This window comes from Perognathus longimembris, chromosome 10, assembly GCF_023159225.1.
Source record: "Perognathus longimembris pacificus isolate PPM17 chromosome 10, ASM2315922v1, whole genome shotgun sequence".
Lineage (NCBI taxonomy): Eukaryota > Metazoa > Chordata > Mammalia > Rodentia > Heteromyidae > Perognathus > Perognathus longimembris.
Window position 1 is genome coordinate 71124090 of NC_063170.1, and position 21998 is coordinate 71146087.

The following is a 21998-nucleotide window of genomic DNA, read 5'->3' on the forward strand; positions in this document are numbered from 1 at the left end:
TGCCGGCCCGAGGGCGCGGGGCGCCCGCCCCCCCCGCGGCCCCGGCGGTCCCGGCCTCCGGGGGGTGGCGGGCGGCCCTGGGCCTTTGCCCCGCTGCCCTCTTGCCAGCGCGGCTCCCTCCGGGACCCGAGGGTTTCAAAACCGCCCATTTCATCGTCCCCAGCGAGAGCGCGCTGGCTGCGGCCCGGGCCGGGAGCCCCGGGAGGAGGGCGGGGCCGCGGGGAGGCCGCGGGCGGCCGGGAAGGCACGACGGCGGAGGCCGCGGCGGGGCGGGCGGCCCCGGGGCCCCGGAAAGGCAGCGGCGGCCGAGGCGAGCTGGTCACGGCCACGGCCCTCGGAAGGAGCTAATAAATTATTGCTTGGTGAAGAAGGGGGCCCGGCCGGGCGGCTCAGTTGAGGGCGCGCACGGCGCGGCTGCTGCGGGGGAAGCGGTGCACCTTCACGTGCTTGGGACAGGTGGTCGCTCCGCGCGAACTTCTTCTCGCACACGGGGCACTGGTACGGCTTCACGCCCGAGTGCGAGCGCCGGTGCCGCGACAGCTCGTCCGAGCGCGAGAACCTAGGGGACACGGACGGGGACACGGGGTCAGCGGGCCCGGCGGGGCTGGCCCCCAGGACGGCGGCCCCCGGGCGGCGAGGGGCCGGGTGGCCCGGCCCGGTCCTCCTCTCGGGTCGGCCCTAACTCTTCTGGGACGGGAAGGGACCCTCCCGCCCGGCCCCCCGTGTGTGCCAAAGCCTCCTCACGCCATCGCCATCTTCCCGCCAGCCAGAGCGTCCTGGGGTCCCGTCCAAACAGAGCACGGCTCCCCCGGCACCCAGGGCTTCCAGCGAGGGGAGGGGCCTTCAGGTGAGCCCCCCCCCCACTGCGGGGGCCTGCCATCCCGATGGCACCCTTGCCGGGCGTGGTGGCGCACGCCTGCAACCCTAGCGACTCAGGAGGCTGAGATCTGAGGATCGCGGTTCAAAGCCAGCCTCTTAGCTCCACTTAAACACCAAGAGAGCCTGGAGTGGCGCCGTGGCTCAAGTGATAGAGCGCTAGCCTTGAGCAAAACGCCCTTCAGGGACAGCGCCCAGGCTCTGAGTTCAAGCCCCAGGACTGCTTCCCTCCCCCTCACCAAAGGTGCCCTTGCCAAGTGCTTCAGACATGGATGCTCCGACACCTGCCTCCCCCACCTCCGCTGGGGGGGGGGGCGAGCACACCCGTGGCAGGCCGGAGCCAAACTCAACGGCCCCAGCCCGGGAGCCCGGGGCGAGGCGCACAGGGACAGCCTCGGGGTGCTCAGGTGCGCAGCGGACAGGAGCACCGCGCCCGGCGGCCCGTTCCTGCACCAGGGCAGCAGCCCCTCTCCTGCCCGCCCCTCTCCTGCCCACCCCTCTCCTGCCCCGCAGGGGGGGGACGCCTTGATCCCCAGGCTGCGGACGGCCGCGCCCAGCAACCCCGGCCCGGGGCAGGCTCAGTGGGGCCCGGGAGGGCCCTCCGCGGCCCTGGGCGTCTCAACTCCCCGTGCTGCCCAGGGCTCGGGGCCCGGTTCCCAGTGGGCAGCGGCCACACGTGGTGGCCAAGCCCCAAGTCACGCCTCGAGACGCTGCGGGGTCTGCGTGGGACCCTCAAGCCCAGGAAGGCCGGCGGGCGGGGCTCAGCACGTCGACTCAATGACGCTCAGCACTGTGCCCAAGGAGGCCACGGGGGCTCCGGGCGCGGGGGGGCCCCGGTCGCCGCGGCAGCGCGGCTCGCTCCTCCCGCTCCTGCTGTGGCGACTTCGGCTGCGCCCGCCCTGTGCCGGGCCCTGCCCCTGGCTGCGGGGGGTGCACAGATTCTGAGCAGGCGAGCGCGCCCGGGAGGAGGCCCCGCGCCGCCGGCCTGCACACAGGACGGAGAGGCGTCCTCTCCTGCTGGCCTCAATGCTGCACCAAGTGTTCCGGCCCTGAGCAAAGGACGGAGCCGCTCGGGCCTCCGTCTCCTGTTCTCCGGGGACCATCCTGGGCTTCCTGCCTGTCTTCCAGGCTCGTCTGCGCCCGGGTGGGGACGGGGACGCCCCGCAAGGGGTGGGAAGCTGAGGGCGAGCCGGGCCAGGGGCACCCACCCCCTCCCCCGCCATCCCCGGAGTAAGCCCAGCTGGGGGAGGGGTGGGGACTCCTGGGGAAGACTCGGCCTCTGCGCGAGCAGGTAATGTGGGTAAGTTGTGGAGCTCGGGAGCCTCCGGTTCCCCACCTGGAGACAGGGGGAGCGATGGCCCCATCCCAGGGGCCATGGAGCTGTGGCGATCGTGTCGGAGGGGCAGCTCCAGGGCCCGGTGCCTGGGGAATGGACCTAAGCCTTGCGTGGCTGGGTTGCAGGCAGAGGAAGCGCAGGGGGCCGTGCAGTGCTGGAGCCTCTGCCAAGACCCGAACCGGCCATCCGCCAGAAAGCCGTGCTCAGAGCGGCCAAGCCTCAGGCCGGGGTGCAGCACCTCCAGGGGTGCAGGGCTCGCCCGCGGCCACACAGCACTGTCAGAGAAGGCTTCAGCGCGGCGGCCAGCACTGACTCGCGGCTGACACAGCGGCGGCAGCCAGGGCCCGGGGCGGCGCTAGCCCCTCTCCTCCCTGGCCCCAGGCTCTTGGGCGCGCATTGCCCTTCTCTTGGCCTCCTGTCCACCGTGGGTGCTGCATGTACCTGCCACGGGGCCTGTGACAGCTACTAGTGTACACATTAGCCATGGCAGGGGGTTCTTTCTGGAAAGAACGCTTGGCCACTCTGGAACAGGGTGTCCTGCTGAAAGGAACAAAGGAGGCCTGTGTCTGTGAGCTAGCAGGGCAAGGAAGCTTCTAGGAAGGCCACCATACAGCTTCTTCCCAGATGGTCAGATCACAACTGGCCAGGCTGGCGTCAGCCCCTCAAAGGGGTGAAATTGTGTCCCAAGCAGGGAGAAACGGGGAATCCCGCTGCAGACAGATTGCAGAAGGAAGTGGGGTGCGTAGCTGGGCCGTGGGGGGGAGCAGGGTGGAGGCCTCAGGGCAGAGGGTCAGCGCCAGAGGCAGCCAGGAGGAAGCGAGGAGGCGCCTCGCAGACAGGCAGTGTGCGGGGCTGCCGCTCGGGGCGCCGGCCCACCCCTCGAGGAGCGGCTGGAGGGGCTCCCCAAGTGGGGTACACAGCAGAGTAGACAGGCCATGGACGTCCTGGCTCTGCCCACACCCATCGGCTGTGTGCACAGACAGCTTTCCCGCTCCGTGCCTCCGTGTCCCCGGAGGAGGAGGACGCAGGAGCGGCTACCGCCCTTACACGCCCATCTGGAGAATGAAGGATCCACGTGCGGAGCAGCCACGTCGGGGCCTCGCGCTCCCGGCCCTGCGGCCTTCTGAGCGGAGAGGCCCTGAGCTCTCGCAGCGCCACCGGAGGGCCAGAGCCTCAGATCCATACTCCTGAGCTAGCTGCGTCTGTGTGGGCATGTGACTGCCCTGTGCCTCAGTTTCTCTGCTTGCCAGGACACAGTGAGGTAATACGGGTGGAATAATGCAGGCGGGATCACAGCCTGGGCAGCACGGGTGGCCCCGGCCACACAGGGCGTCGGGCTCTGTGGCCCCACGAGACTCGACAACCAGGGGAACCTCCTGAGAGCCTGACACAAGCCGCTCCATGCTGACCTTCTATCCAGGGGCACCACCTCGCACCCGGTGTGCCTTACACCACCAGGGCCATGGGGACCTCACCCCCTGGATGCGGCTGTGGGGGACAGGCTCAGCCGTGCACACCTCCCTGACGCGTACTCAGGCTAAGGGGAGTCGGGGAGAGGCAGCCCCCGGTCCTGGGGCTGCAGAGGGGCGGCCTCAGCCCCAGTTGAGCAGCTGGCTGGTCAGCTCCAGCCAGGGGGCCGAGTCAGGGCCTAGGGGGGTGGCCCCTCTCCCCACAGAGCCTGCGCTGCCCCAAGCAAGCACACGCCGTCCCGCTAACACTCATGGGCATTGTCCACAGAGTCCACGCAAGACTCATCAAGGTCCTTCCTTGATCTCTGGCGTGCAGACAGGGGGCGCTGCGAGCACTCCCACCTGTGCCTGGAGGTCCCTCAGGGGAAACCGAGGCCCAGTGCCCCAGAGATACACAGCGAGTTGCTGGCTGGTCAGGGGCTCAAGCCCTCCACTGCCTCATCTAAATGGGGTGCCGCTCCCCCTCCTCCTCCAGGTAAGAGCACCACAGCCCTCCTCGCCCCAGTCCTCCACGCTGCAGTCCACCGCCCGCCCCCACCCCCGGGCCTGCACCCGCCCAGCATGGGGCATGCCTGGGGGCGCTCGGGAGACAGCCTTCTCCAGACAGCGCGGGGCACAGGGGACAGCGGCCGCCAGCGCCACATCTCAGCGATGGCTTCCGTCCGCAGCACAGCCTTCACAGGCCAGCGCCCTGCCGGGGGCCCCCGAGCCGGTCTGTTCCAGAAAACCAAAGCTCACTGCCCTGCCACGCGCCCAGACGCCCCTGTGCACACAGGACATGCCGCCCTGCTCCAGGTGCCCACACAGCGCCCACACCACCCGGACACGCACACTTATGAGCCCCACATGCACGTGGGCCAGCACAGTGAGATCTCACGCTCACGCTCACGCCCGCAGCCACCGAAGCCGACACGCCGACTGTGCCCAAAACCCCTGCGGCCCGCGGGAGCCTGGGGGCCCGCGACCCAGCACAGGGTGGCACAGGGCCTCCTCCGCCCCGGAGGCCAGGCAGGCCTGCCAGGCCCCCACACCATCAGGGCCACACGGAGCACAGCGCCCTGAAGACTTCGCCATCTTTAACCCAACACCACGGCCAGCCTGGTCCTCTGGGTTGGCCTTCGTGGCTTCCCGAATACCACCTTCCCTAGCAAGGAAGCGGGGCGCAGGCCTGGCCCCCGAGCCCCCAAACGCCTGTGAACAAGGCTTGATCCTGCTGGCTCGCCCCCGCCCCCCCAGGCAGCATTTTCAGGATGGGCCTCTGACTCAACCACCAGGCTTCAAGTCCCACGGATGGCCTGGCGTGATCTGGGGCCAGGTCTCCTGCGGCCCGAGCCCAGCCTGTGTCCTCAGACACCCTCCCCCGCCCCAGCGGGGGCCTGGCGGGTACTTACCCGGTCTGTGCCGTGGGGTGTCAGGGAGGGAGCTCTGCTCCATCGTCCTCGGCTGTCCCGGTCAGCAGGCGCGCCCTTCTGCCGGGCTCCAGCCCCCTCCGCCCTTGCCCTCGGCCCACCAGACCAGGAGACCCAGAGAGACTCAGCAGGGACTCACAGCGAGCCACAGCAAGCCTGACCGGCTCATTAGGAAACGGAAGACAGGTGGCGCCCAGGCTTATTAAGCAGAGGACGAGGAAATGTGGGCAGCCGGGCCCGTGCGGGCCCCGACCCGGTCTACTCCCTCTCCTTCCTACGGGTGGAGAACAGGGCCCCGGCCACCCCTCTGCGTGAGCCGCCGTGAGGGGGACCTCACTGGCCACCCAGGCCAGTCCCCGCCATACTGACCTCCAGCCACAGCCCGGCCAGGTGCAGGCAAAGGGCTTCTCGCCAGTGTGCCGCCGCAGGTGAGCTTTCAGGTGGCTGCTTTTCGTGTACATCTTGCTGCAGCCGGGGAAAGTACATTTGTGCATTTTGATGAGTTCTGCCGCGGGGTTCTTGGTGAACTTCTGGCCCACAAGGAGGCCGGCGGGGCCGGGTCCCAGGGGCCCCGACCCAATGGGCTTGGCCGCGATGGGCACGGGAGCGATGCGCACAAACTTGGAGGGCAGGTTGAGGCTGGAGGAGGGCACCACCTGGGGCACCAGCGCGAAGGTCTGCCCCTGGATGTTGACCAGGAGCTGCGCCACCTTGACGTTCTCTGGGGCCTGCCCGGGGGACGCGGGATCCGCGCCCGCCTCCTGCTTGACGGCCACGGGCTGGATCTGTAGCAGCACGGGGAGGGGCCCGTCAGCCGCCGGCCCCTCACCGGGGCCCCGGGCCCCGCCCACACTGGCGCCCTCTGGTGGTGGGGTGCGGCGGTCTCTGCCTCCAGACTCGGGGTGCAGGTGGCTTCTGTGGGGCCCGGCCAGCTCTCGGCCACAGGCCTCCAAGTCCTTGCTGCTCTCTGGGGCCTCCCTGACCTTCGGCTCCATGTTCTCCTCCAGGAACTCCTCGATCTCCTCCAGGGTGGGTTGGAAGGGCCTGGGGACATCGTCAGGGTCGCCCGGGGGGAACTCGGGGAAACAGAAATGCTCCCCCTTGCCGGGCACCGGAGCCCTCCGCCAGGGCCCCCAGGCCACAGGGCCACCGCCGTCCCCGAGGCTCCCGCTGCCGCCACCACCGCCCAGCGTGGCGTGGGACAGCAGGAAGTCTAAGATGCTGTCCTGGCCCTTGGCGCCCGGCCCTCCACCGTAGCAGGAGCAGCGGCCACGCGCGTCGGGGCTGGCACAGGAGCAGGGGCTGGAGGTGTCGCTGTCGTCCTCGGAGGCGGGCGAGGGCAGCATGGCGTACCCCCGCCGGCCCGCCAGCCTCTCGCCCAGGTAACCCACTGGGCATTTGGGAGACGAGAAGGTCTCGTCTACCGGAAGCAAGTGGTCCACCATGCTGGCCCGGCCGTGCCGACGGGCGCTGCAGAGGGAACAAGGAGGGCTTGGTCAGGAAGACGGGGGCGCTCACGGACACCTCGCGGGCCCGGGGCCCCTGCCCCCAGCCGCCTGCCCACGGCATTCCATTGCCAAAGCCGGGGCCTGCTCCATCCCTTGGGGAGACGGGGGCCATACACGTGTTTTCTGAAATTGCACCACTCTGCTTGCAAAAGAGCCCTCTTTACCCCATTGCACAACCCAGGCACTTCTGGTCTCACACTTTCCAGAATGATCCTGGAAAAGAACGCCCCATGTGCTTGTGAACAGCCAAGTGTGTGTGAAAGACGGGTCCTCCCGGGGGGAAGTGTGGTATGCTGGACCCCACATAGCCCAAGACGGGACGACACTGTGTCTGAAGACCCTAACTTCAGCTTCCTGCTGGCTGAGTCGCGCTGTGGGCAGAGGGAGAACGGCCACTTGTCCGCTGACTGGAGGCTGCGAGGCTGACCAGATCAAAACACAGGCCGAGCCGGTGCCCGCGGCTCACACCTGCAATCCTAGCCGCTCAGGAGGCCCAGAGCTGAGGACTGACATTCGAGGCTAGTCCAGGCGAGAAAGTCGGGAGACTCTTTTATCACTAATTAGCCACCAAAAAGCCAGAAGTGGAGCTGTGGCCCAAGTGGTTGAGTGCTAGCTTTGAGCGACGAAGCTCAGGGACAGTGCTCAGGCCCTACGTTCAAGCCCCAGGACTGACATTCACACACACACACACACACACACACACACACGACAAAATTTAAATGATGTTCAGCGTGGAAGTTCAATCTAAGGTTTAAATGAGTAGTTACATTTTAAATGGATAGTTAATAGTCAAAGAGCAGTAAGCACCTCCGTGACCCCCCTCTGAAGGGAAGGAAGCTCATGGGGCCCCGGGAGCCCCCCTCCCCTCTGTGAGCAGGAGGTGAGCGCTGGCTGCCTCCCACTGAACCTCAGAGGCCAAGGCCGGGCCCCTCCGCGGGTCCTGAGTCCTCCCGCCTCATCCCCTCTGGCAGGATGGGAGACACCCAGGCAGACACCCCCAGTCTGACCCCCCCCCCCCAGCAGGCCAGTGAAGAAGCTGAGCGGGACGGGAGACGTGTGTGCACTCACACAAGAACGCCCCGACCAGGAGGCCGTCTCCTGCCCGTCGCCCGGTCCGCTATCACCCGGGACACTCACCACCTGGGGCTGGGCTAACGGCCGTCTCCGCGCCCCATGTCCCTGCTGTGGCCCCGCCTGGTGCTCAGGAGGGCTCAGAGGACACCGGTGGACAGCAGAGGAGAAGCCATGTCCTCCGAAGGCCCAAGGCCAGCCTAGGTTTGGCACCCGAGGAAGAGAGTCAACAGTGCCTGGCTGGGATGGGGCCACCTCTCGGGACCTTTGTCCCCATGCAGTGACCATGGTGGGCTGGGTGTTTACGAGGCTGGACGAGGAGAGCCAGAGTCTGCTGCTTGGCGGCGTCTCTGCGTCCCACGCATGTCTCTAGGGCCACCCCCCCCCCGGATCCCACACAGCACCAGCGGCCACCCTGGGCAGGGTCCTCGCGCCCACGGTCCCCATCCGTTCCACGCTCGGAGGGGCTCTAAGCCTGGAACCCGCACACGGCACAGGGACCTGACACCTCGGCTCCTGCGTGGCCTGGACGCTTCAAGGAGGGCGGCCCAGGAGCAGGCGGGCTTGCCAGAGGCCCCTGCACTCCGCTAAGCGCCTACCCTGCGGCTGCGTTTTAAAATACACACGATGAAGGCAGCAACCCGTGTACAACCATTTGAAGGGAATAACACCACATGCACTATTCTATGCACTACTCGCCAAACAAATTACTAGCGAGGAATGAAGTGCCAGAGCCTTCGCCACGTGGGGCACCGTGAACCCCACATACGGAGCAGCTCCTACGCCCGCGGGACACGGTGAACCCCACATACAGAGCGGCTCCTACGCCCGCGGGACACTGTGAACCCCACATACGGAGCGGCTCCTACGCCCGCGGACACTGTGAACCCCACATACGGAGCGGCTCTACGCCCCGTGGGGCACCATGAACCCCATCACACGGAGTGGCTCTACGCCCAGTGTGGCACCGTGAACCCCACATCCGAAGCGGCTCCTCTGTCACGTGGGGCACCATGAACTCCATCATATGGAGCGACTCCTCCGCTATGTGGGGCACCGTGAACCCCATCATACGAAGCAGCTCCTCTGTCACGTGGGGCCTCGTGGGGCACCATGAACCCCACATACGGAGCGGCTCCTACACCCTGTGGGGCACCGTGAACCCCACATACGGAGCGGCTCCTATCCCCTGTGGGGCACTGTGAACCCCATCACACGGAGCGGCTCAGCCTCTCTGGGTTGGTCTCCGCCTCTGTGATTGGCCAGGCCTACAGGAGGCGCGACCTCCAGGCAGCCCAGAGCAACAGCCTGTGTATCTCCTGCCTCAGCCCCACTCACGCTGCCCCCCACTCACCTGCCCCACCGCTGTGCAGATGCCCCTGTGACTCCCGGGTCCCCCACACTCCAGGTACAAGCTCCTTTATAGGGGACTGTGTGTGAGCAGGTGCTAGGACTTGAACTCAGGGGCCTCACACTCTCATTTGGCTCTTTTACTCAAGGCTGGTGTTAATTAACAATAATCTTGATAACTTTGTAAATTAATTCATTGATTAACAAAAATGGGCCCTTATTAAGATAAGGGTCTCACATACTTTCCTGCAAGCTCTTCGGGCTTCAGCGGCCTGAGTAGATTACGAGTGTGAGCCCGTGGCACTGACCAGAGAACCCCTCTTTTAGATCTCGGCCCGGAAGTCACTTGCTGTCTCCCTACACAGTTAGTTACAGTCTTCCCAGGAGGTGCCTGGTAGGAAACTGGCTCCGTTATGCATTTGTACACTTCTGCTCCCTGTCTACCTCCCCACCAGAATAGAAGCCAGTGCAAAGCTGACGGATCCCCAAGCGAACCCCAGGGCCTGGCAGAGTTGGCGGGGGCCGTGAGGGGGGGGGGTCGTGCCCGGGGGTGGGACGCGGAGGCTCTGAGGGGCAGGGAAGGGCGCTAGGACCTCCGGAGCTGGGGCCAGGCGGCGGAGAGGGGCCGTCAGGGCTGAGGCCGGTGCTGGTCCCTGAAAAACAGCAGCACGTGGCGCGGCCGGAGGGCCCGGGCTGCTGCGTGCAGGGGAGGGGACGCGCTGTTCCGGGCACAGTCCCTGGCCGCTGGGCCCGCCCCTCCCGCGGCCGGCCAGGCCTGCTGTTTATCCTCCCGGGGACACAGCGGCTGTAGGAACAACATGTAATTGATAACAAGCCCAGCGCCGGCCAAGGGCTCGCCATTGGGTCAGCGTGCAAATCACGGGGGTGGCGGGTGGGGGCCGCCCTTCAAAATAAGAGTCTCCTCTCGACCCAGCGGCCCCCAAGTCGCCGGGCCTGGACGTCCCCCCACCTGTGGGGCTCCCGGGGGACGCCGGGGCTCGGGAGGGAAGGGAGGTCAAGGGCTCCCGCGGGGACTTCACCGCGGGGGGTGGGGGCGCGGAAGGGCACAGCGCCCAGCCTTCCCGGGGAGCGGGGTGCCGAGGGCGACCCCCCGGCGGGCAGGGCAGGGGGTGCGCAGCGGGGAAGGGCGGCCTCTCCCGGGCCCGGGCCGTCACACCTCCGCCATCCACATCCCGCAGGGTCAGCCTTGGGCCCAGGACTCGGCACGTGGGGGTCGGAGTTCGAGGCCGAGGGGGAGCCGGGGTGGGAAGCGGGGTGGCGCGGTGTGACAGCACGTGCGGGCGCGCGAGGGGCCGCCGGGGACGGGGCCGCGCGTGGGAAAAGGCACGGGAGCCGCGCGGGCCCCTGGGCGGCGGCCGCCGGGCACCGTGCCCCCGGCCGTGCCCTCGCCCGGCACCGCCGCGGTGACCGACAGTAACCCCGCGGCCCCCGCCCGCGCGCCCCCGCCGCCCCCCCCCCCGCGCCCGGCCCGGCCCGCGCCCCGCCGCCATATGGGAGGGAGGGAGGCCTCCGCGGGGAGGGACGGGGCCGCCGCCGCCGCCGCCCGGGACTCGCCCGCGCCCCCGACCGTCCCGGGCAGCGCGCTCCCGAGGGCCGGCGGCGCCGTCCGCCCCGCGCCCCGGCCGCCCCCCGGCCCCGGCCCCGCCGCGCCTCTCCCACCTGGACTGGGCGCTCGCTGGCCCGCGGCCGGGCCCCGGCGGTCCTGGGGCGCGGGGCCCGCGCGGGGCTGGGGTCCGGCGGCGGCCGCGGGCCGAGCCGCGGGTCCTGCGCTCGCCCCGCGGTGCGGTGTCGCCGCGGTGTCGCCCGCCGCCCGCGGTCGCTGCGGCGCAGCCCCGGCCGTCCGCCGCTCTCGGCGCTCACCCCGGCCGCTCACGTGACGCCGCGGGCGCCGCGAAGGCTCGCAGGGGGCTCGGCCTCGGGCGCGCGCCCCATTGGCCCGCGCCGCGCGTCACGCGCCCGCCCCGGCCCCGCCCCCGGCGCCCGGCCCCGCCTCCCCCGGCGCCCGGCCCCGCCCCGGCGCTCGGCCCCGCCCCCGGCGCCCGGCCCCGCCCCTCCCGCCGGGCTCGGCTCCGCCGGGGCTCCCGGCTCCCGGCCGGCTCCCCACGCCGTCCACGGCGCCCCGCGCCCGGAGCTCGGCCCCACGCTCGCCTGGGAGACCCACGGACGGGCCCGGGCGGCCACGGGGGGCGGGCCGGACCCGCGCGGACGCCGGGGAGGTGGGCACTTGCTGACCGGCGCGGTCCCGGAGGGGCGCCGGGGGTGGTGCGGCGGGGGGGGGGCGGGGGGGCGCGGGGAGCGCGGGGCGGCGTGCCCCGCCGCGCCCTGTAACCCGCGGCCCGGCACCGTGCGGGGAGAGCGAGCCCCGGGCTTCCCGGGAGGAGGCGGGGAGGGCGCCCCCCCCCCCCGCCGCGCCCCAGGACACCGGCCTGGCCGCCCTCCCCCCCGCCGCGCCCCAGGACACCGGCCTGGCCGCCCTCCCCCCCCCCCCCGCCGCGCCCCCAGGACAACCGGCCTGGCCGCCCTCCCCCCCGCCGCGCCCCAGGACACTGGCCTGGCTGCTCCCCCGTGGCGTGCCCGCAGGGCAGGGGGCTGGCCGCCCCTCCCGGCCCCGCGCCCGTGCGTCCTGAGCTGCGGGAGCGCTGTGCACTTGCAACCTGCGTGTGCTAGGCTGGTGATGGGCGTGGGGGGTGCGACCGACCCGTTGCCAACCACGGAGCAGGTGCCCAGGGAAGCCCCGGCGGGGCCTCCGGGCTTAGGGCCGTGTCTGGGCCATCTCCGCAAGGCAACAGATAGGGTCGGGCCAGCCTGTTCCCTGGCTGCGGTGAGAGAGGCAGGCGGGGCAGCTCCCGAGCCTCCCCGCGTTCTTAGAAATGCTCCGTGAGCCCCAGTGAGCCCGGTAGGTAGCTACTGAGTGGCCGTTGTCTACCAGGCCCGGGGAAGCGCAAGCACCATCCGAACCAACCTCGGGGCTGGCATTTCCACCCTTTTGCCCAGGACACCTATCCCATGAGTCCAGCAGGACCCAGGTTCCGGGAACTGAGGGTGGGCTCCTGTGTCATGTCCCATGTTCAGGTACAGCAAGTGTGGGGTTCACCTACAGAGGGGGAGCCAGGGAGCGCGAGAGACCGCCACCCACCTGCCCGACGCTAGCCTCTCCCAGGTTCCTGGAGGGCTCACCGATGGCTCCACACACAATTGAGGAGACGCTGGCCCAGGTACCCGCTGAATATACAGGCTGCCAACCTTACCCCCAGCCAAGAAACACAGATTAAAACAAAAGACCCTTTTTGTCCCTCTGGCAAGGATATTTTAAAGTTCTAGTACTGTTGGAAGAGGCTGTGATTCTAGTCAGCAGCTTGGTGTTACATCCAGAGCCTCTGACCCAGAAAGTGTCCAGAGCCCTATTGGAGCTGACACCCATGGCTCACGTCTATAATCCCAGCCACTCAGGAGGCTAAGAACTGAGGATCACCATTCTAACCCCCCTCAGGGAGGAAGGGGTGGGGGGAAGAAAGCTCAGGGACAGCACAAGGCCCTGAGTTCAAGCTCAGAACCAGCACCAAATAAGAGGTTTCTACTATCCAAAATTGGGGAAATACAAACATGAGACCTTTTTTATTTTTTTCATGCCAATCCTGGGGCTTGACTCTCAGGGTGATGAATTGGAAAGGAGTCTCAGGAACTTGGCTGCCCTTCCCTTCAAATCCTGATCCCCAGATCTCAGCCCCCTGAGTAGCTAGGGCTGCCGGTGTGAGTCACCAGTGCCCGGCAACCGCGAGAATGTTATCTCCCATTAACCAGCAAACGGCCAGAAGTGGCGCTGTGGCTCAAATGATACAGCACCAGCACGCACGCACACAGACACACAGACACCCAGGTATGCACACGTCTGGGGGTGAACACGGTACAGGGCTTGCCCCCTGCTGTGGGCCTGCCCCCCCCCCCCCGTTCCTCCACTCTGCCTCTCGGGGACGCGCCAGTCGGCCCTTCCCAAGCCGAAGAAGACGCCAGTGGCATGGTGGCCCCTGCCAGAGCTCCAGCTGGTGTGTCCATGGCTCGCGAGCCCCCTCCCAGGGCCGCCGTGATCTCTAGGCGATTCACACACGGTCACCACCACCCCAGGCACGGAGCCCCGAGGCCGCAGCATGACCTTTCCCACAGAGAGGCAAGCGTTACGAGCACACAGCAATGGCGTGCTGGGAGGCCCGTCTGGTCCTTCCACGCAGGAATGGACTCTAATCCTATTTCCTCCTGTGCGGGTGTCTCCCGCCCTACCCTCCCTTACCACCCCCGCCCTTCGTGTGCCAGTACTGGCGCTGGAGCTCAGGGCCGAGCGCCGTCCCTCGGCCAGTCACGGATGGAGCGCCACCGCTTCAGCCACAGCTCCATCTCTGACTCTCTGGCCGTTGGTCGCCCATGGCTGTGTCCGGCTCCCCGCCTGCGGGCGCGGAGCCTCGGCGCTGGGTCTCCTGAGCCGCTGAGGGCGGCAGACTGCCTGGCTTTCCCACACGTCTAAGTGTCCTCACACGTTTTAAGTGGATCTTGTGTGTGTGCACCGTGCGATAGACACGCCGCGCGTGTGCCCCACTGTGTGCCGCCACGGACAGACACGCCGCGCTGTGCGCCCCGGCCGTGTGCCGCCACGGACAGACACGCCGCGCGTGCGCCCCACTGTGTGCCGCCACGGACGGACACGCCGCGCGTGCGCCCCACTGTGTGCCGCCACGGACAGACACGCCGCGCGTGCGCCCCGGCCGCGTGCTCAGCTGCTGATGCTGCCTCTGGTGAATGGGGTGAGGGGGTGAGGAGGTGAAGAGCCCAGATTCTTGGCATCTCCAACGAAGAAATAAGTGCGCGCACACATACGCGCACACGCACACACGCGCACACGTGAAGTGGTGGTGAAGGGGGGGGAGAGGGAGCAGGCACGGGGTCCAGGGAAACGGCGGCCTGCGTGGGGCAGAGGGGCGGCAGCTTCGTGGGGTGTGGGGGCACGGGGCGGGGGGGCGGCAGCCTCGTGGGGTGCGGGGGCGCGGGGCGGGGGGGCGGCAGCCTCGTGGGTGTGGGGGCGCGGGGCGGGGGGGCGGCAGCCTCGTGGGATGTGGGGGGCGCGGGGCGGGGGGCGGCAGCTTCGCGGGGTGTGGGGGCGCGGGCGGGGGGGCGGCAGCCTCGTGGGGTGTGGGGGGGGGGGGGGCGGCAGCCTCGTGGGGTGTGGGGGCGGGGGGGGCGGCAGCCTCGTGGGGGTGTGGGGGGCGCGGGGCGGGGGGGGGCGGCAGCCTCGCGGGGTGTGGGGGCGCGGGGCGGGGGGCGGCAGCCTCGTGGGGTGTGGGGGCGCGGGGCAAGCTCACCCTGTGCAGCCAGGTTGAGGTGGAGAGAGGCAGACGCGGCCCGCTCCCGAGCAGCGCGTGGATTAAACACGGCCGCCTTATTCCTTGCGGGGAGAGGGGGTGCGGGCCCGGGGCGAGCCCCCCAGCGGCCCCCGGCCTTAGCTAGGGCTCTAGGTAGGCGAGGCGGTGCTCCGCAGTGCTCCAGCGTGGAGACGTCCTGGAGCCCGCCCTCGACGGAGGTGAGCGCCACACGCTCCTTCCCAGGGGAGCCCCCCTCCCCCCTCCCCCCCCCCCCCCCCCCCACCGCTGCTCTGCCCAGGCACGGAGAGCACGGAGCGGCCCAGGTGTGCGGCATTTCCTAGGAAGGGCCGGGGTTGGACAGCGAGCCTCTTCAGCCCTTCTGCACGTATTAAAGATAACGTGACTCCCCTACTCCCTACCGACTCCCCCGCCGCTTCCCGCCACCCCCAAATGACTGCGGTTCCCTGTGGCTTTCAGAAGGGGGTGTGGGCCGGGCGCCACGCGCACGCCTGTCACCCGAGCTACCCGCGAGGCAGAGACCTGAGGAGCTGGGTTCACAGCCAGCCCGGGCAGGAAAGGCCGCAGGCGCCCATCTGCAGTGAACCACAGGAAACCTGGGAGCGGCGCAGTGGCTCAGGCGGGGGAGGGGCAGGCCTTCATCCGCCTCCTCCACTCGCTTCCGCGCCCCCCACAGCTACTGCTGAAGCACCGGGCTCAGGGGCTGGGAACGTGGCCTAGTGGTAGAGTGCTTGCCTCGTATACATGAGGCCCTGGGTTCAATTCCCCAGCACCACATATACAGAAAGTGGCCAGAAGTGGTGCTGTGGCTCAAGTGGTAGCGTGCTAGCCTTGAGCAAAGAGAAGCCAGGGACGGTGCTCAGGCCCTGAGTTCAAGCCCCAGGACTGGCAAAAAAACAAACAAAAAGCACCTGTCTCTCCACGGTGCTGGGTGCTTCAACACTGCCGGAGAGACCAGGACCTGACCAGGACCTTCAGGGACTTGAAAAGCTGAAGCTCAGAAGTCAGATGAGATCTGCAAGTTCCGGGCTGGGGTCTGCAGGCTCCAGGCTGGGGTCTGGGGGTTCCGGGGTAGGGTCTGGGCTCTGGGCTGGGGTCTGGGGGTTCCGGGGTGGGGTCTGGGGGGTTCCAGGGTGGGGTCTGGGGCTCTGGGCTGGGGTCTGGGGATTCCGGAGTGGTGTCTGGGGGTTCCGGCTGGGGTCTGGGGCTCTGAGCTGGGGTCTGTGGGCTCTGGGGTGGGGTCTGGGGGTTCCAGTCTGGGGTCTGGGGGTTCTGGCTGGGGTCTGGGGGTTCCAGGGTGGGGTCTGGGGCTCTGGGCTGGGGTCTGGGGATTCCGGAGTGGTGTCTGGGGGTTCCGGCTGGGGTCTGGGGCTCTGAGCTGGGGTCTGTGGGCTCTGGGGTGGGGTCTGGGGGTTCCAGTCTGGGGTCTGGGGGTTCTGGCTGGGGTCTGGGGGTTCCAGGTGGGGTCTGGGGCTGCTGGCTGGGGTCTGGGGTTTCCTGGGTGGGGTCTGGGGGTTCCGGCTGGGGTTTGGGGGTTCCAGGGTGGGTCTGGGGGTTCCGGGGTGGGGTCTGGGGGTTCGGGGGTGGGGTCTGGGGCTCCGGGCTGGGGTCTGCATGTGGCCGTCAGGCTGGGCGGGTCTGGAGTGTGGGTCTCACCCCTCCGTGTGTCATGTCTGGAATGTGTACCCCAGGACAGCTCAGCAAACTGGAGTGGCCTCCAGAACAGCCCCCATTGGGGTTCAGCCCCTTGACGGGGGCCGTGGGTCGGCGGTCGCGTCGTCCTCCAGCCTGGAGCTGCGGCTTCCCGTGTGAGCGTCCGCTCCGCTCAGAGCCACCGAGAAAGCCTGGCTGGCCGTGAGCCTTCACCCGTGCTTCCTGTGCTAGGGGTCCCCCGGTACTGTGGGTGGCAGATGGCTGGAGATGCCCAGGAGGGAAAGCGACGCGGAGGTGGGGCCGGCCGGGGGCAGCCAGGGTCAGGCTGGAGCTGGCCGCGGAGTGCAGCCTGGCACACGCGCCCGCCCACGCCGTCCACACGCGCCCGCCCACGCCGTCCACCACGCCCCACTCCACTCACTACCCCACCCGGGGCAGGGAGCGCAGAGCACGCGCCGCCCCCAAAACACAGCGCACAGCCGAGAGCCGGCGCCTCCCGCCTGTCACCCCAGCTTCTCAGGGGGCTGAGACACGAGGATCACGGTTCAAAGCCAGCCTGGGCGGGAAGTCCGTGAGACTCCTATTGTCGATTAGCAAACGAAAATCCAGAAACTGGCTGGAGCTCAAGGGGTAGGGTGCTCGTCTCGAGCCCTGAGTTCAAGACACACACACGCACACACACCAGCCTGGCCCCTGAATGGCAGAATCCCTTGCCACTCCTGGGGTTACACGCACGCACTGCCACACCTGGCTACTTAAAAATAAATTGTTATTCCAATGACCTTGGAAACATTTGTCAGAATAGAACGCACACACCTCTCGTGACTCAGCAATTCCGCTGGCAAGCGAGTGTGTGACCCACAAACGTGCAAACCTCCGGGCACTGAGAAGCTCGCCAAGCTGTGCTTAGAGGTGTCGTTCCTCAGAGGAAAGAGCACCCTCGACAGCAACACGGATGCCCCCCGGTGTGCGTACAGGAACACAGGACCGCGTCACCACCATGACGACGGCCACGCGTGCGTGCGTGTGTGTGCACCAGTACAGGGACATTGCACAACCCTGAGCAGACGACAGCAAGTCCCCGAAGGGCTCTCGGGCGCGCTGTTGGTTCGGTGCCAGGGGAAACGGGGCGCGTGGTGTCTGAGAACACGTGCGTGGGTGCTGGAGCCCCTACGCCGTCCGCCCGGGCACCCCACACATCGGGAGGGGGACCCAGGTCTGCTTCTGTGTTTCACCGTGCTTGGGATAAAAACGGGGGGCTTTGAGAGTCTAGGCTGAGCGCTCTACCGAGGCACGGCGCCCCAGCCCCAGAATTTCTAAGGGACCGGCAGCATGGGGATCCCGAACTGATTTTAAAATATAAATAGGTGAACCCCAAGCCGGGCACCCGCGGTTCACACCCATAATCCTCGCGACTTGGAGCTGCGGAGAGGACGACGGCAGCTTGGGGACAGCTCGGGAGGAAACGTTTCTGAGACCTTCTTAACCCACCGGAGGGCGCAGTGGAGGGCGCAGTGGAGGGCGCTGGCCGTCCCCAGTGAGGGGCCCGAGGCCGGGAGGACGGGGATGGCGGGCAGCCCCGGCCGGCCCGAGATGCTGAGGTTTGTCTCCCCGGAAGGGAAAGCTGGATGTGAGGGGTGTGGCCTGTGCTCCCGGCAGAGCCCGGAGCCTGGAGGCGGGCGGGCTGTGGCTCGGGCGCGCGCCCGGGGGAAGCGAGCCCCCCGCCCCGGTGCTAGCGAGCCAGTCTAAGCACAGGGCCTGGGGTTCAAACCCTCAGTGGATAATCGCGAACGCTCCGGGGGCCCGCACCTGCCGCCCCGACGGCCCCCGGGGGCCCGCACCTGCCGCCCCGACGGGCGTCCCGGCTGAAGAGCTGGATGGGCGCCTGGGCCGGCTTCTCCAGCTAGGTCAGGACGCCCGGCAGGGGTGCCCCACCCAGGCGTGTGCCAGGCGAGAAGCACGAGTCTACGCTCAAACACAACCCCCAGGCACGGCAAGCAGCTCCGAGTCAGGAGGGGCGCCGTGCCACACCAGCGCCCGCCGCCCGGGGGACGGGCGGGAGCAGAGCGCGCCCCAGGAGCGAGGAGCCCGAGCCCAGCGCCTCGCCCCGCCGTGGAAGCCCCGCCACCCCGTGCGCCCTGCCCCGCGGGAGACGTCCACTGGGACCAGAGTGTGCGCCAGGCCTGGGCTTGAACTCAGGGCCGAGCACTGTCCCCGGCTCCCTTTTGCTCAAGGCTAGCACTCTGCCACCTGAGCCACAGCGCCCCCCTCTGGCTTTTTCTGCGTATGTGGTGCCGAGGACCCGAAACCCAGAGCTTTGTGCGCGCCAGGTGACCGCTCTACCACCAGCCGCATTGCCGGCCTCCCTGCGCTTTTTTCGATCGAGGCTGGCGCTCCTCCGCTTGCGCCCCGTCTCGGCTTGTGTCTCCTTGGGGGGGCAACTGGGGACGGGAAGGCACCTCGCAGACTTTCCCGCCCAGGCTGGCTCTGGCCGCGCCTGGGGGGACAGAGGAGGCGCTGCCCGCCGGCCCGGCCCCGGGCGCTCCAGTGCCGCCCTCCACACCCCTGCCGTCCGCAGGGCCTCCGGCGGGCTCACCTTTGGAGGGCACACACCGAGGGCAGGCACGCCGAGGGGCCGGGCTCTAACTTAATCCAGAGCAGCGAAAGCGGATCCCCGGCCAAGACAAGCCCAGCCGCGCACCGGGGGCCGGCCGACTCCAGGGCCAGCCATGCGGGAGGGGGGCCCCGGCACCCACCGTGGCGTTCCTGTCCCTGGACCCGGCCCGGGTCCGAGCTCCCGGTGAGCCGCACGCTGCCCCCGCGGCAGTGGCCCCCCGAGGCCGGGCGACTGCGTCTCCCACCCCGAATCCCCCTCGCGTGTATTGCCCTGTAGCTCCTGGCTGATGGCCGCCAACCGGCGGTGCTAAGCAGAACGGGAGGCCCCGAGTTCAACCCCAGCTCTGCCACACACACAGTTACCCTCCCCCAGACACCTAGGGGAGAGGGGAGGCCAGGGCGCGCTCTGGGGAGGGAGACACGCAGCGTCCCGCGTGCACGTGCAGGAACACCGCCGCAGACCGCGCGTTCGTGCCATCAGCAGCCAGGGCCGTGGCGCGTGCTCGTCACCTCCGCCCGAGGAGGGCGGTGCGGGAGGATCAGCGGTTCGAGGCTGGCCTGGGTGACAGCAGAGGAAGTGCGTGTCGAGTCCCGCCCTGCTCCCTCCCTGCGCCAGGCCTGGCCCCAAGCCACACAGCACCTGCGGCCCAGGGCGGGGGGGGGGGGGGGGCGGAGGGCGGGGCGGGGCAGACCGGGCCCTGGAGGCCATCAGCGTGGCCATCGGCGCGGCACCAGGCCTGAGTGTCGTCAGGGAAGGAGGCTGCGAGGACTGGCTCCTGTGTGCTCACTGTTTTATTTAGGTTGGAAATAAGACATTGCCCCAACTTCGTTCTGCGACAGAGAGGAGGTGGTGGGAGAGAAACAGGTCATCGTGCCACAGCACGGGTGCTACGGAGCCGCCATGGGCCTCCCTGGGAGGAAGGCTGGGGGAGGAACAAGATGGCGCCCAAGGCCGCCGCTCAGGGGCTGCGCGAGGCAGTGGAGGGGCAGACACTGCAGGTCCAGCCCACTCCATCCGTCCACTGTCCCAGCCCCAGCCCCAGCCCGCTGACCTGGGGCCAGGCTTTCCCCTCCTCCAGTCTCCCTTCCTGTCCAAGCTGCCCCAGGCAGCCAGGCACACAGACAGGCAGGCAGACAGACAGACAGACAGGCACACAGACAGGCAGGCAGGCAGACAGACAGACAGGCACACAGACAGGCAGGCAGGCAGGCGGGCAGGCAGGCAGGCGGGCAGGCAGGCAGGCAGGCAGACCGACAGGCAGGCAGACAGACAGACAGGCACACAGACAGGCAGGCAGGCAGGCGGGCAGGCAGGCAGGCATATTTTTACGCTCTGAGGGGCCTCACACTGTGTGAGGAAACATTTCTCTTGTATTTAAGTCATTTCTAGCAGGAGTGTTTCTTGAAACACACAGCCTAAACGATGTCAGGAACCGTGGTCGGGGCTGGATGTTGTGGCCCACACGACTGTGGAGGCTGAGAGCAGAAGGATGGCGGTTCAAGGTGAGCCCAGGAGGAGAAGTGCAGAAACCCTATCTCAACAGTGACCAGCGGAAATCGGGCTGCCAAGGACAGCTCTGGTGAACGTGACTGCCTAGCAAGCTAAGGGTCTGAGTTCAAACCCCAGTGCCGCCCAAAATAACCACCATCTCCAACCTGCCCTTCCTCCCTTCTCGATTTGCCCCTCCCCCTTGGTTCCCCTCTCCCCCTTCCTCCTCTTCCTCCTCCTCCTCTTCCTCCTCCTCCTCCTCCTCCTCCTCCCCCTCCTCCTCTCCTATATCGTCTCTTCTTCCCCTTCCTCCCTCTCTCAGCGTTTCTCTCCTTTCCACTTTGCTCACAGGCCTGAGGTAGTCTCATTTCCCCCCTGGTTCCTGGGCAGTCTACTTGGCCGCTCGGGCCTCCTGCAGCCGGGCCCTGACGCCGCTCCCAGCCCCGGGCCGGGCTCTCCCTCACCCCCGGGCCCTGACGCCCGTTTGGCTGGAACCCGCAGCCCTGGCCCTCACTGGCTCTGCATGAGAACAGAGGTCCGATGTGACGGAGCGGACACCCACTACTAACATCACCTCCTGGCGGTCGGATCTGCTCAGCAACGCGCTCACTTTGCTGATTAGCATGCTTGCAGCTGCACCTTCAGAAACTTAGCCAGGAGCCGGTGGCATCCCAGCTACTCGGGGGCCGAGGTCTGAGGATCGAAGTTCAAAGCCAGCCAGGGCAGGAAAGCCTGTGAGACTCTTCTCTCCAATCAACCACTCAGAAGCCGGAGGTGGCACGGTGGCTCAGGTGGTAGAGCGCCGGCCTTGGCGGGAAGAGGCTGGGGACAGCGCCAGGACAGAGTGCAAGCCCCAGGACTGGGGACTCTAAATAAGAACTTACCTTACCCCCCCCCCCCATGTGACTCCAGGCGAGGTCGCCGCTCTCCTGACAGCCAGGAGCTCCGGAGCCCCTAGAACGCCCGGCCTGTGGCCCTGCCCGGCCCCGCCCACCACCGGGTCCCACCACCCCGCTGGAGGCCCTGGCTTTCCGGAGGCCTCCGGGGCTCCTGGTGCCTAGGAGAGCCCGTTCCAAACGGAGGCCCTGCGGGTGGCTTGTGGCTGCTGAGCGGGCCGGGACCAGAGCGGGGCGGCCGGGCGCGCGCGGGGCGGGCGGGCGCGCGCGGGGCGGCGGGCGCGCGCGGGGCGGGCGGGAGCGACCGGGGAGGCCGGGCGCGAGCGGGGCGGGCGGGAGCGAGCGGGGAGGCCGGGCGAGCGCGGGGCGGGCGGGCGCGAGCGGGGCGGGCGGGCGCGACCGGGGCGGGCGGGCGCGAGCGGGGCGGGCGGGCGCGCGCGGGGGCGGGCGGGAGCGCGCGGGGCGGGCGGGCGCGCGCGGGGCGGGCGGGAGCGAGCGGGGGCGGGCGGGGCGCGCGCGGGGCGGGCGGGCGCGAGCGGGGCGGGCGGGCGCGAGCGGGGCGGGCGGGCGCGAGCGGGGCGGGCGGGCGCGCGCGGGGCGGGCGGGAGCGAGCGGGGCGGGCCGGAGCGAGCGGGGCGGGCGGGCGCGCGCGGGGCGGGCGGGAGCGAGCGGGGCGGGCGGGCGCGAGCGGGGCGGGCGGGCGCGCGCGGGGCCGGGCGGGAGCGAGCGGGAGGCCGGGCGCGCGCGGGGCGGGCGGGCGCGCGCGGGGCGGGCGGGAGCGAGCGGGGAGGCCGGGCGCGCGCGGGGCGGGCGGGCGCGAGCGGGGGCGGGCGGGAGAGAGCGGGGAGGGCGGCGCCCCGGCTCGGCCCCGCCCCTCTGTGACGTCACACAGCGGTTGCCATTGCGACGCAAACACGCGGCGGGGACGTGCAGAGCGG

At 69.0% G+C, this 21998-nt stretch overlaps 2 protein-coding genes across 2 annotated transcripts in view; one reads left to right on the forward strand and one right to left on the reverse strand.

Annotated features, from left to right (window-relative positions):
- Nucleotides 1-323: 323 nt before the first annotated feature.
- Klf15 (Kruppel like factor 15) lies at nt 324-10831 on the reverse strand. The gene is given in 4 exon segments (XM_048356341.1): nt 324-449; nt 451-559; nt 5460-6560; nt 10700-10831. Coding segments are annotated over 3 exon segments (1245 nt in total). The 5' UTR covers nt 6536-6560; nt 10700-10831; the 3' UTR covers nt 324-389.
- Nucleotides 10832-19614: 8783 nt separating this feature from the next.
- Cfap100 (cilia and flagella associated protein 100) overlaps nt 19615-21998 on the forward strand; it is a 9776-nt gene continuing 7392 nt past the window's right edge. Inside the window, exons 1-2 of the mRNA XM_048354792.1 lie at nt 19615-19674; nt 21101-21246. Of these exons, the coding sequence (XP_048210749.1) occupies nt 19615-19674; nt 21101-21246 (206 nt within the window). The remainder of the gene's footprint in view (nt 19675-21100; nt 21247-21998) is intronic.